General features: G+C 44.5%; 1 protein-coding gene across 4 annotated transcripts in view; it reads left to right on the forward strand.

Moving 5' to 3' along the window:
• Positions 1–14,041, forward strand: part of ADCK1 (aarF domain containing kinase 1) — a 79,570-nt gene that overhangs the window by 43,470 nt on the left and 22,059 nt on the right. For all 4 annotated transcript variants that reach the window (XM_017742234.1, XM_017742233.1, XM_017742235.1 and 1 more), the window contains one exon: positions 12,389–12,547. In XM_017742234.1, the coding sequence (XP_017597723.1) occupies positions 12,389–12,547 (159 nt within the window). The remainder of the gene's footprint in view (positions 1–12,388; positions 12,548–14,041) is intronic.

The following is a 14,041-nucleotide window of genomic DNA, read 5'->3' on the forward strand; positions in this document are numbered from 1 at the left end:
AGGAAGAGACAGATAATAAGTGAACTGTAGAAGGAACAGATAGATCAGAGCAGACATGTGAAAAGTAGGGGAAATATGGTCAGGAGAAGAAAGGAAAAGTTGATACTCAGAGGAGAGATTGACAAGAAGAAAACAGGACAGGATGTGGCTGGCTTAGTATAGGACTTTTCTCTTGGCGTCAGTGCAGAGAGCTCAGGGCTCCATGGTTTGTATGACTGGTCATTAGGGATGTACTAATGCATGGTGCCAGTGACACTATTGGCAAAGTCAGTTGTGGATTTAATTTGTCGTGCAGTTGTCTCTTTTGAGGGACTTCTGTTGATCTCTGTACATTTTTTTCTGAGACTTGGCTGTAAAGGATACAAACTCCAGAGCCCCATCCAGACCTCTTTGTAAGTTTTTCTACTGCAGCTTCTCTTTAGTCCCTGTTCTTTGGTCTCTGTGGTGTGCAACTGCACAATAGCTGTGTCTTTTGCATTGACTTCTCTGCCAGGTGTGCTGGTGTTTCCATATCCCATCAAGGCACTGTTAGCACCGGTAACTGGCTTATGAGCTTTACATCTTTGGCAGAGCTTTACTACCTTTTAAGCATTATTCTTCTAAAGTAGTGACCTTATCATATCCCTTTCTTGATACCAGTTCAATTCAGGCAGGGCTGCCCACATCTGCCAGACTGCATATACTTCCAGGTCCATCTCAGATCCCTACTGCTACTTCCCTGTTCTCTTCATCTGGGGCAGTGTTGTGTCTCAGTAAGACTTCAGGCCTGCTTGTATCTATGTAATTATAACCAAAACCAGAGGAAAGGATATAACTGGGCAGAATCTGTCTGGGATTGGGCTTTGCCCGCTGCATGTTATCATTGTACTGTGCCTCTGTCCACCCTGGTGACAGGCTGCTGGATTGTGCAATGCTGCTTCTGTCATTACTGCTCTTTGTCCCATGTGATGAAGATCATCAGAGGGCTGGAACATCTCTCCTGTGAACACAGGATGAGAGAGTTGAGGTTGTTCAGCCTGGAGAAGAGGAGGACTGGGGGAGACATCATAGCAACTTCCAGTACCTAAAGGGGACTTGAAAGAGAGCTGGAGAGGGACTTTTTACAAGGGCATGGTAGTGATAGGACAAGGGGGAATTACTTCAAACTGAAAGATGGTAGGTTTAAGTTAGATATTAGGAAAAAATTCTTTCCTGTGAAGGTGGTTCTGGAACAGAACTGCCCAGAGAAGTTGTGACTGCCCTGTTCCGAGAAGTGTTTAAAGCCAGGATGGATGGGGCTTTGAGCAACCTGGTTTAGTGGAAGGTCTCCCTGCCCATGGCAGAGAGGTTGGAACTTGATGATCTTTAAGGTTGCTTCCAACCCAAACCATTCTATGATTCTATGAAGCAAAATGCAGTGCTGTTCTGCACACTCACTGCAGGAACCCTCCACTCCTCCTGCACACCCTGTCTCTGCACACACACAAACACCATCCTGATCCTATTCTTCATTTGCCTCTCTGTGGATGGATTTTGCCTACCATTTCCCAGGTAAGCTGTGTACACAAATGCCCTGCCCCATGCTTCCTTTTTAACTCTGTGCTCAAGCCTTGGCACAGCTTCACTTCCTGACCAAATCCTTGTACCTGGCCTCTTCCAAACATCCCCTCATCACTCTCTGTATAGTCACATAAAACTGCCCATACACATCCCCCACCTTGTCTTATACGCTTCTTGAAGCCCCCAGGCTTTCAAGGCTGAATCAGAGCCATTTAAGATGAGGCACAGGTGATGTGTGTTCCTGAAGGTCCTCATATATCCTCAGGCTCTGTCAGCTGGTTATTTCTCACAGGACTGCTGCTGTTGTGCAGGCTTACTGCTGATAGGGCACTTGGGGCATCTCTGCAGTCCTCTCTGAGCCTCCCTCTGCCTGGCTGTGACTAACAGGGAGCTTGTTGTGGCTCCTTGACCCTTTCCTACACAGGTTTCAGCCAGTGAGTGGTGGGGATGTGTTTATACCTGGAGTCAAAATGGTCTTGGAAGTTCATTCGCTTCTGGGTGTTTTCTTAAATCTAACCTTCTTGCTTATGTGCCAACTGGCCCCATCTCTGTGGCATTTTGAAAGAGGCTTCATCTTGATACAGGTCAGAAATTTTTTACATTGAGAACTACCAATCACAGCAACAACTTCCCCAGGAATGTGGTAGAGACCCCATCTAGAGGTTTTCAAAACGTTCTAATCTCTTCTAGGCCTCCTTTCCCAGGAAAAGTTAAGTTAGACCATCTTTTGAGGTCCCTTCCAACCATAGCTGTTCTATGATTTGATGATTCTTCACAAATATTCTGTCTTTGCACCATGCTGCTGGCATCTGTAGGGGTGTTATGTCATTTGGGGCTATGCCTTCAGGAATTCAGTCAAGGGGTTCTGTGTGTTGGGGACCTCCACATATCTTACTACATGTGTGGCTCAAGAGAAATGGGAACTTTGAGGGGATGGGGGACAACAATGGGCTTGTTTTCGCCTGTCATTTATGAGCATTAGCACTTGATGTCTAGTGCTAGATTCAGACCTTGAAATGAGATTTGGAGCAAGGTCACTGTTGATGACAAGGTTAGGGCTGCAGGCATGCTTGACGGAAAGTAGGTGACATTCTCTGTTGTGATGAGAAAGGAGACAGAAGGGATGGTTTGAGTGAGAAAATTAGGAACTGTGCTTTAGCTTCGTTGAATGTGAACAGAGATACGACTATCTGAAAGAAGATGACTGAGAAACAGGCTGAAATTGTAGTTTGGCTAGAAGCAGGCTGATGTGGAGTACAGAGCCAGAACTACAAGTCAGCAGAAAGGAAGTGGGAATTTTATGTGAGCTGTTATCCAGATGCAGTGGTGGGGGTAGAGGTTGTGAGCAGAGCTTTGTGTAACATCTCCAGAAAGCTGGGAAAGGGATAAGCAAGCTGCTCAGGTATACTAACAGAGCCATTAAAAGAGCAGAAGGCTGAGGAAACTCTTCCCTTCCTTAGGAGCTACTGGGATGTTCCTGCTATGTTAGCACTTTCAGCTCTGTTGCTTGGGAGCTGAAGAGCTGCAGAGAACACAGAAAGCCTTGAAGATCTTAATAGAATGGGGCAACTACTGCTCTACTGCAACCATGGAATAAGAATCCGTTTGGGCAGATGGGATGCAGCAAGGAGTTGTCTTCTGCTGTGCTTCCACTGTGCACTGGTGTAATAAATGAGACCCTCCTTTGTAGCGGGGGAGGAAAGAGAAAGAATGTTTTCAATTAAAATACAAAAGATGGCTGGGAGTGGAGGCATTGTGTGCTCTTGAAGGACTGTGATCCAGTCTGTCGGAACAACTGACAAGTGTGGCTCCATCCTCACAGACAGGAGAGATGCAGAGGAAGTAGTATTTCCCCAAACAGTCAGAGAGAAAAGAGTGGATTTAATGAGCATTGCTGAACTGGGAGAAAGATTAAAGAGCAAATTAAACAGAGCATTTGTATGTGCAAGGGAAGAGCAGGGAGGCATCTGCCCCATAGCCTGCACTGCTGGAGTGAATAAGTAGCTCACAAGTCACTATTTTCTTTTTCAGCATGATGGAATGGAAAGCAAGCAGGATTATATATGTATATACACACCTTGGCTTTGCTTTGGCATGTGCAGTTTGCATAGGCTATAAGATACTTATGTCATGCAAAGTAGACTCCACAGTGACATTGTTTACTGTGCACATAGAGAGACTGTCGTTTTTCATCTTCCATTTCCACACAAGCATAGTTGTTGGTGGGCTCTTGCTTGACCATTAGGATCAGGAAGCACTGGCTGCTGTTGGAGGCCAGTCACAGACAGGCTGGAGTGTGGAAGTGGTTTAGGATACCAGGAAGGTGATTAGCTGCACAAGATGTTATACTCTGAGATGGAAAGAAGTGGGATGCTGAATGGGCCAGAGGTCATTGTGCTGATTAACTGCATCTGGAAACAGAAATGAGCATTTTCTCAATGTCCACATCAGTCTTAGAGGCACTGGTTCTTTGTTATCACTCGGGGATTCTGAGGAAATAGTTGATTCAGTCATGCAAGGTCCTTCCACCTTCCATGTTCTCCACAGAGAAGTGAACTGGACTTGCAGCTTAAAATTATGACATAGCTTCCAACAGCAAAACCTTCCCCCTAGTAATGGACATTTTTGAGAAATAGATTTTCTTGGAATTTAATTCTGAGTGTGAGATTAAAGACATGGGGATGTGGGGGAGAGGTACCTATACGGAGTACTTTGACCAGGAAAAATGCTCACACACATGTGGATGGATTAGAAACTTGTTTGGACACATCCCAGCTTTGCTGTTTCCTTTCTCTGGTTTCATCTATATGATTGTGCTACCAAAGATGTTGTGCTAGCCCTGCAGATGATGTCTGGACTCTGCTTTCTTACAATTGAGCTTGATATCTGCCTTACATCAGAATTATATTGTGCAGTTCCTCTGCCTTCAGAGTGCTTTGTGAAACCAGCACTTGGACAAAGAACAGCTGAATGAAGCTAAGCATGGAAGAGACTGTGGTGAAATGCTAGTGGAAAACCTGTAGAACTCCAAACTGTTGAAAGCATGTCTGGGTGCTGAGCTAATCTGTTAATTTTAGCAGCCTGTGTCTCTGGAAGATAGTAGGACATCCAGTAGCTTAATCGGTGAAAAACATTTGTGTCCTTGTGCCAGTCAGGAGGATGTTCCTGAGCCAGTTTTGTTTCAGTCTGACCATGACAATCCTTGCTTTTGTTAGACTAAATGTTGTTTGTTTGTGGGAGCCATGGATAAGTGGCTCCCCTTTTAGAGAGATGGGAGATGAGGTCCACCTCACACACAGGGTCTCAGGAGACATACATCAGCTCTGTCTGCTCATTGCTCATACTGCCTGTTGTAGCTGTCACCACTGAGATCCAGGTTTCGATCTGGGATGAGTGATAGTCTCAGACAGCTCTGCCTTGTCTTAAGGATCTGACTTACTCAGGAAAATAAATGAAGCTACCATGAGCGTGTCTGAGCACAGACTATTACACAGGAGTCTTCAGGGATAGAAAATAAAAGGTGCTTTTCCTCGAGGTATGCCTCTGTAATAATTAAAGGTACTATAGCAAGTAAAGTAGACTGATACTATTGCTGCACAGCTCAGTGGATGGATGTGATGAATACAAGAGTGGCTTCATGTAGGCTTTTCCATTGCTTGTCTAGCCAAGAGAGACTATGGAAAGAGGATCATAGGTGAGCAGAACAGGAAGTAGCCAGGATCCTAGGTATCAGTGAATGAGTGAGCAAACGTTGGTCTCTGGCTGATGGGGATCAAGGACCCTTCCTTTAGCAGAGTTCATTTTCTGTAACAGTAATGGCTTTGTGACTGAGAAATGCTGTTGGTAGGATCCCAGAGAAGATTCTCAGGGTTTTAGCAGGTAGTGGCCTGCAGAGGACCAAAGTGGTACCAGGTAGAAATAACAGGAAAAAACGAACTTCACAGCCCACCTGTGTCACAGCCCTTTCCTAGAAGAAAGGCTGATGCTTTATGGACAGCCCTGGTTTTGTGCTATTGTAATGCCACATTAGCAGTGATTAACTAAGTTAGCAGTGATTGGCATGCCAGGAACAAGTGCGTACCATTGGCACGTGAAGTGACATGTTTGTGGCTGTGTGTAATAACTGTTGTATATTTATTATACTGATAGGTTTTTAAAGGGAAAGCTAAAAATTTTGTCCTTATAAATTAGATGGATTTCTAGCTGCACAAGATGTTATATTCTGAGATGGAAAGAAGTGGGATGCTGAATGGGCCAGAGGTCATTGTGCTGATTAACTGCATCTGGAAACAGAAAATGAGCATTTTCTCAATGTCCACATCAGTCTTAGAGGCACTGGTTCTTTGTTATCATCACTTGGGGATTCTAAGGAAATAGTTGATTCAGTCATGCAAGGTCCTTCCACCTTCCATGTTCTCCACAGAGGTACACACAGAACCCCTCTCCACAGAGAGGTGAAACAATGTTAGAGCTCAGCTCTTCCAAATTCTAGTCAGGCACCTTATTGCATATCACCCCCTGAAAAGAACCACGTTACTTTGCCATCCTGTGCACTGAAAGATGCAGGGATTTTGTGTAATAAGTCAAAGGTAATTGTTTCAGTGCATGAGAATACACACATACCTTTACCTGCAATCATTTGGATGCAGCGTGTACCTCTATATATGCACATGTATGTGTAAATGTAATATGAACACCAGCAAGTCTGTTGACAAGAAAACCACTATTCTGTATATATCTGCAATATTATTAAAAATACTGAATTAATAAATAGATGTTCTTGACAGATGCATTTAGGAACCATCAATTAAGCTTGGCATTCATTAGGTGGGGAGAAGTCCAATCAGATTTCACTGACTCAACAAAGCCGCCTATAAATTGTGGGCTGTTTGTTCTGACGTTTGATGAATTATTCTTCATAATCCACTGTCTACTGCCATAAATCTAATCTTTCAGTTTTTGCTGTCTTAATAATTCTCAGAGCAACACTGTGACATTTTGTTTTCATAGAGGGGATAGAAAGGCTTGGACAATGGAAAAAACCCCTCGCTTGCTGCCTGGCAAGTATATTGCTTTACACCAAGGTAACATTTTTCTCACACCTGGAACTCTGGTCTTGCAGACTTGCAGGGATCAGTGAGTCCTTGGCACCATGAGCTGTTATGTGTATCTTGTTGAAAAGATAACCAGCCTAGGATGAGGTTCACATTTCTTCAACCAGGAAAGCCATTCAGATTTCTGAGAGCAATAGTATGCTAGTGTTGATAAAGTGAATTCCAAAAGTTCTGGGAAGCGCAAACCCTAGTAATGCTGTAACAGACATAGAACTGAATGTCTCTTCAGGTATTCTGTTCCTTGAACTAGAGGGGACATTGTACTACGTAGTGTTATGGTGGCAGCTGCAGCCCCCAGCTTTTCTTCCCAGAGCGTGATACTATGTTGATCTATTTTCCCGCAAGCTGGTGAATCCTACTGTCACACTGCCCTGCACTGTCTTGTCTGGGAGGCTGCAGACAGTAGCTCCCAGAAAGCTCCTGCAGACTGAGCTCACCTTAGCAAATTGCCATCCATGGAGCCATGATCAAGAGGGAACTGTTTAGTGCTATCTCTATCTTTCTGCCTCAGCAGAAAAAACAGATTGAGTCATCTTACCAAGTGAATTCCAGCTTGGAGAATCACAGCACAGGGAATGTGCAAAATTTACCTACCTTAATCGGTTTCTTGCTGTCCACTTCCTCCATGGACTTGTGTCACAGCTGTATCATTCCCTTTGTCTTGAATGGATTTATACCACCTTTTCCATGTGCGTTTTCCTGTGCTGCTACATGGCTTCAAAATGATAGGTGACTGGTCAGCTGATCCTGACCATTGCAACACAATACTCTTGGTAATGGAGCTCTGTTGTATCATGGCCTGTGGTGAGTATCCTGGAGACAAAAACAGTTCCAAATTAATCATGTGTTACCTGGTCACTCCCTTTTAAAATAGCAGGACATCTTATAGATTAAAGTCTCCAAATACAAAATGCAAGACTCAGGAGCAATTACAGTATGCTGTGATCAGAAGAGGAGTTGAGGTTTTGTTGGTTTTGAGGAGATGAGTTGTGAAATTGTAGTTGAGGTTTTGAATGTTTTAGTTTGCACTGGTTTTGGTAATAAAGGAATAGTATTATCCCTGCTTGGCCTCTTTTTGTGAATTATTTTGCACAGCTGTGATTGGTGAAGCTGTCAGGCACAGTGAAGTGTCTGGAGATGGCATCTGCCTGAGATGGTCTCAGCTCTTGCTGCATGTTCCCACTTGTGCCAGACTCTGGCCAAGTTCCCTAACAGAGGCATATTTACCTTTGTTCTGTCTTATTTACCATACTAAACAGAAGCAAATTTATTATTTCAAAGCTACATGACAGACCTTTCATGAAGATATACTGTTACCAAAGCTCAGGGTTTATCCTGGATACAGGGCTACTTTCATTTGTGGTTTCCCTGTACCCTTTGCACTCCCAGAAGCTTACAGGGTTTATCAGGAACTTTCTAGGCTGTCAAACAGTGACTGAGTCCCAGCTTGCCGCAGGTGGAACAGTTCCTCCAGTGTCCATCCTGCTGTCATTGAGACTGGTCAGTCTGTTGGGAGAGCTTCTGAAGAATGTAAGGATGACAGTACAGATCAGACCAAAAGCTGGAGCTCACCACTGTCTCCAGATGTAGCCATGGTTGGCTAAGAGACAGTGGGGTTCAGCAAGCTAAACAGCGCGGGACTGTTGAGATGCCTTCTGTTGTTAGTGATCCTGCATCTCACTGCACCCTAAATTTGTCCTGAACAAACTGCTGACACATGGCCAACATTCTTCACAATGGCAGAGCAGAACCACCACATCTCATGTGGAATGATGTTTTATAGTGCTGGGCTGGGAAAGGGCTCTGTGACTCAGGCTTCTGCTCCAGGGTACTGTGCTAGCAGCCTTTCTGGAGAGGGAAGAGAACATACCTCTCTGTGAAGTAGGCAAGTTGAAACCAGGCAGTAATACTCCATCATTTGCTGCAGCACATGGATATAAAAAGGTTGGGATTAAGAGGCAGTATATTTCAAAAGAAATTAGCTAGCAAGACATGCACATTTAACTTTTACGGTTTAGAGATTAAGATATCAGTCTGGAACTTGGGATATCTGGGTTAAATCCCAGCTCTGTCAAAGACTTCTTTGAACATGCCAGGCAGGTCACCTAAGGCAATACTTTCGGAAGGGACGCAGGATTTGGGAACTTAAATCCAGTTGACTTCCAGTATCTTCCTAAGTGTTTAAGGACAGGATTCACAAAAAATACTGAGGCATCCTGATGCTCAACATTGTGGCATCAAGGTGGTATGTGCTGCAGACCTTGGGAAGAGCAGCTGTGCTTTGGGAAAGCACTTCAGCATGTGAGGAAGCCTGTAGCTGACATCTGGGAACTCCTGGAAGGCATGAGCTTTTGCAGGGGCCATGGTGGCTGTGCACCTCATACCATGGCACTCTGGGCTTAATGTGGTCTCTAGGTGCAACCTCAGCTCAAATACATACTAATAAGTGTCTAAGTAGATAGATCCTTTAAGAGCTTTTATATCAGTTCCCTGAGGTGTGAATAGTAATACCAACAATCATGAAAAGATTTCGCATATTTAAAATTAAATGAGCTTCATTCTTTAGAATTAAGCAGTCAGGGCTGTGCTTCCAGTGAAGTACAGTGCACATTCATTTGCTGGTGGAGCATGTGCCCAGTGGGGACCTGGCTATGTAGAAGGAGTGAGGGAAACCACTGTGTGCAGGGACACCTCTCACCTGTACAGCTGTAAACCTGCAGCTGGCTGTCCTGTTCCTTCGAAAGAGCAGCCCTAAAGTTCCTTCTAAACCTTTATTAAACCTGTTGGGAAACTGCTTGTTTCATCTCCTGCCAGGATTACAGATGGTAACAGCGAGTTTGATGATGCCATTTGAGACCAGCTGTAGAATGGAAAAAACTAGAGAGTTCCTTAAGTTAGGTGGGCTCCAAGACTTCCCAGACCTTTGCTTGCTAATTATCCATCCTGGAAATGACAGTTTTTGTTAAGGGTGCTTGTGAGCACTAAGGGCCTGCAGCCTGTTCCAAGAACTCCCTGCTTGTATGAAACGGGTGCAGCCACCTTCCCTTGGAAGGACCCACTCCCTGGCAGGCAGTGTGGGAACCTAGCTCACCTCTTCTCTGCTTCCATGTCATACCGCCTCTTGCTTGCTTTTGCCTGTCTGGGACACACAGCCTGCAGCAGAGGCATTAGCTACCTCCAGTGAGCCAAGAAAAGACAATTCCATAACGAACAAGGGTCATTTGCTAAGTGGGGGGTCCTGGAGCCCAGCCATAATTGTGCTTCGGCTTTATCTCAGCCTCACACCTGCTCTTGTAATGGCTTGGCTGTGATCTGCTCCCTCTCCCTGTGCATGTTCTGCCCTTTTACTCCTGGGGTATCCATCAATTCTCTGTCCCTGTTGCAGTCCCTCGCCTTTCTGTCCTTGCCTGCAGCCTGTGAATGTGCACAGATTTGCCCTGGAATTGCAGTAGGGCCACTGGGCAGGCTCTACTGGACATGACTGCTAACCTGACTTTCATGTCCTAAGTAGCAAGTTTTTAAATGAAAGTCTTCTATCCAAAATAACTCCTAGATGCAGCGTTCTTCAGTTATGTTTCTTTAGAAAATTTAGTCACACGATAATGAGGTGGATATTATTCCTGCCAGAGGGAACACGTGCGGCTTTTTTTTTCCCCTGCATGCATTCAGTACTGGTGAAAATGGTTGGATTGACAGTGTAGGCAATTAAGAGGTTTTGAAATCCAGAGCAGATGGAATTTTATCCAATTTATATATGATCTTACTATAAATGTACGTTAATGGATTCAAGCCAGTGAACTCCCAATTCTGTGTTTTAACCTTTGGGGGATGTTACCCAGCCTTATGACAGCTAGACTAGTAACCACTTTGTAAAGGGTACATCCCTCTGATACGAGGATGTAGGGTAGGGAGAGAGCTGAAGAAAGTCCCAGCTTGACCTCATATGGCGAATTCTCTGCGTTTTTTTCTTCCTTATGGAATTGTGCAGCCCAGCATGCTCTTGACCACCTTAAATCTTTACCCTTAACAGATCCTCTCTTCAGGCAATAGATAAACTGCACATAAAGGTAAAAGTCCCTGTGTCTTGAACACATTTTCCCTTGAGACACAAATGTCAATAGGTTTGAATTATGGACCCTCTGTAATTAAAAACCACATAACTAGTTGTTTTTAAATGCAGTTGTTTTACTTAATTGATTTTGCCGCCAGGAGCTACGAGAATTAATTAAATAAATAAAATGCACCTTCCTAGTGAATTACTGGAGTCAGCTGAGTCTGTGTTGGTATCTAATTACTGCAAATGCTCCAGTTTGTTGCTAGCAATAGTTTTCTGTGGAAGGGGCTGGGAGAGAAGGGGTAGGGTGGTGTGGGAGGGGGCTCATTCCTTACCAGCTGCAGGAGGGAACAGGCTGCTCCTTGTAGTATTTTTCTTCCTTTTCAGCAAAAAGAGTATTCGTTTAAGGCTTTGCATGAAGACTTTGCTTAGAAGGTCTTTATTCATATTTAATTGCTAGGTTGCTGCAGCTTCCATCTTTAATTATGTATTAAAAAGCAGGTTATAAAATGCACTGACATTCTTTCTTTTTTGTTACTGCATAAATTACAGGCTTCCTAACTGCTCACTTGAAATCAGTTGAGCCCATGAGAAGGGTAGGACAGGTTCCCTTTGCTGACTTCTGGAAACTTCAGAGTTTATGTTCACCTTGCCCTACAGAGCAGGACAAAAATCCTCAACTAGCATTACATGAACTAGGCCTGAAGCCACATATCTGTGTTGGCCCTTCCTGTGAGCTGACTGACTGTGGAGGGCCCTGGCTCGTCAGCCAGGCCGATACCACACTACCATGGGAGTAGTGTTTCCAGAGCCTGCACTAGCTGGTGCTGCACTCAGGGTCTCTAGCAGGGTGCTGTGTTATGCAGGGCAGTGGGCCTTTGCCCCTCTGCCATTGCCTCACCCACATCTACCTCAGGTTTTGCTTCCTGGACCTGCTCCTGGTAAATCTACTTCATCTGCAACTTTTCTTGTAGTCTAGCCCTGAATTTCTCAGCCAGAGCTTCTAATAATTTCCTCTCCTACTCACGAAGTGCTTTGCTGTCCCTGCTTGGTGCTTTTTCTGAGTTGAGAGCACTGGTTACTTTACAGAAGGTGTGACAAAGTCCATCACATTAAACATGTTTTCAGACCAAGTTGTCAAGGTTGAAACAGCAGTTTTTGTCCCCCTGCCCTGAATGCAGCCCTTAACCACTGGTCCCAGTCATGTGCTGGCTTTCACCAAGTAAGCTAGCTGCTGCTGCTGTAATGCACAGGAATACACACTGTCAGGTTTCAGAGGGTGACGGTGGGTGGTATTAAGTATCTGCAAAAGAAATATGTGCAAAGGAACAGCTGTTGGCTTCTGCACCCAGGATGCTGACCATAATCACTCCAACCCATTTTCAGGACAGCCTGGAGAAGTTCCTCATGTACTGCCTATCTGCTACAAGTCCAAGATAAAAGGTGCTGCTGGGGCTCTGCCACAAGTTTCCATAAGCAGAGTATCTCCAGGGCACTTGCACGTTTGGCAGGCTCTACTTGGAGGCCAAACAATGACAAGGCTAAGGGAGGGGACAGAAGAAGGATGAAAGGCCTGAGTCTGCCCAGCTTTGGCACAGGAACTCTCTGGCCTGTGGGCAGGGCTTTCCTGAGAATAGCCTCTGTTACCCCAAGCTGATGCCTCTTTCTCTTCTCTCGGCAGATAAAAGAGCTCTTCTTGAGTTTTGAGGACACTCCCTTGGGAGCAGCATCACTAGCCCAGGTACACAAAGCAGTGCTGCAGGATGGGAGAACAGTGGCGGTGAAAATCCAGCACCCCAAGGTGCAAGCTCAGAGCTCCAAGGATATTTTGCTCATGGAGGTAAAACTACCTGTTGACTTCAACTTACAGAACAATTGCCATTGAACCATATGAAGACCACATTCACGCATGGTGTAAGCAGGTATAACAACACCAACCTGTAGCTTTGAAACCTCCACAGAAATCAGTGCTGTCTTGTAGGATTAACACAGAAAATTGGTGAGGATTGCAGTGCTGGTGAATGTGTGGATGGAGAGACTGAAAAACAGGGTAAGAGGGAAGGAGGGCAGAAGGAGAAGACAGGTAAAGATGAATGACATCATAGTAAGTCCATATAAGATCTAAGAACTAGAGAGTGAGTCCTGAAGTCTCTTTTCAGCCTGTGTGCCCATTAACTGGTCTCAATTCTCTTGTAGTCAGGGCTATGTGGCCAAGGAAGATCATTCCCCATGATTAGCATGTTTTTTTCGATTAAATTCTAGTGTGGATTCAACAGTGGATGAGGTTGCTATGATTCAGTTTTGTTTCTTGATGAGCTCCTTAATGCTGAACTGATTCATAGTAGAAACAAAAACACTGAAATGCAGAAAGGGTCACCTAACAGGGGAAAATACACAAATGAGGGATTTAGCTAGGAAAAGAGTTTCAATGCCTGGCTCCTGTTCCTCTCCTGAATGGTGGATACCACTCATATTTCCCAGTGCAGTGCTGTAGCTTTTCCCAAACCTCTAAGTCTAGCCATGGAAAGGAAGAAATGGAGAAAAACTGTGGCACTGTACTGCATTGCAGCAGACAAAGATGCCAGCAATATGGTATAGAACAGGAAATGGACACAGGGCTGAGGTGGAGGAGATGGGAAGGATTAGGTCTGTAAGTGGTAACACTGAAGCTTTTTGCTCTCCTAATAAAGCATGTATATCTATATGTATACATATATATGTATATATATGTGTGTGTGTCTGTATAATACAGTAAGTGCACATTAATTGGCAGACAGGTAGGTCCATGGGGCTAAAGAGGGGAAGTTTAAGCTGAGGAGTTCTGACGAGTGTTTGGAGGGTGTTGCTGATGCAGTAACACAGTTCTCCATCACAGATCAGAAATCAAAGATTCTGCCAGCACCCTCTCAGAGTACCACGTAACTAAAGCTTCTCTAGGCTGTTAAAATACCCTGCTTTGAGCAATCCTGGCTAGTCTGCATAGAAACACAGCTGGTTTGAGCTGGGGCAAATTAATTTGCAGCTGAGTATTTAATTTGAACTTATAGTGAAAGAAATTTTTGGGTTCCAAAAAGATGTCCCAATAAGATAAGATCTGTCTGTTTCCGTGCTGGTTTGAGAACACAGAACTGTTTGAACTGGCTTTGGGTCCAGCTGCAGATTTGAATTTGATTCAGATCTTCTCCAGGACTCTGCAGTAGTCTGCCCAATGAATTTGCTTCTGTGAGTAATCACATGCACAGCACTTCTCAGGGGGCTTATGACATCCTTCAGTCCCTCCCAAAACAGAGTAGCAGAAAAAGAGCAGTCAAGGATTAAGGATGAGCAGGTAATG

The sequence above is a fragment of the Corvus brachyrhynchos genome, unplaced genomic scaffold (genome assembly GCF_000691975.1).
Source record: "Corvus brachyrhynchos isolate BGI_N302 unplaced genomic scaffold, ASM69197v1 scaffold115, whole genome shotgun sequence".
Classification (NCBI taxonomy): Eukaryota; Metazoa; Chordata; class Aves; order Passeriformes; family Corvidae; genus Corvus; species Corvus brachyrhynchos.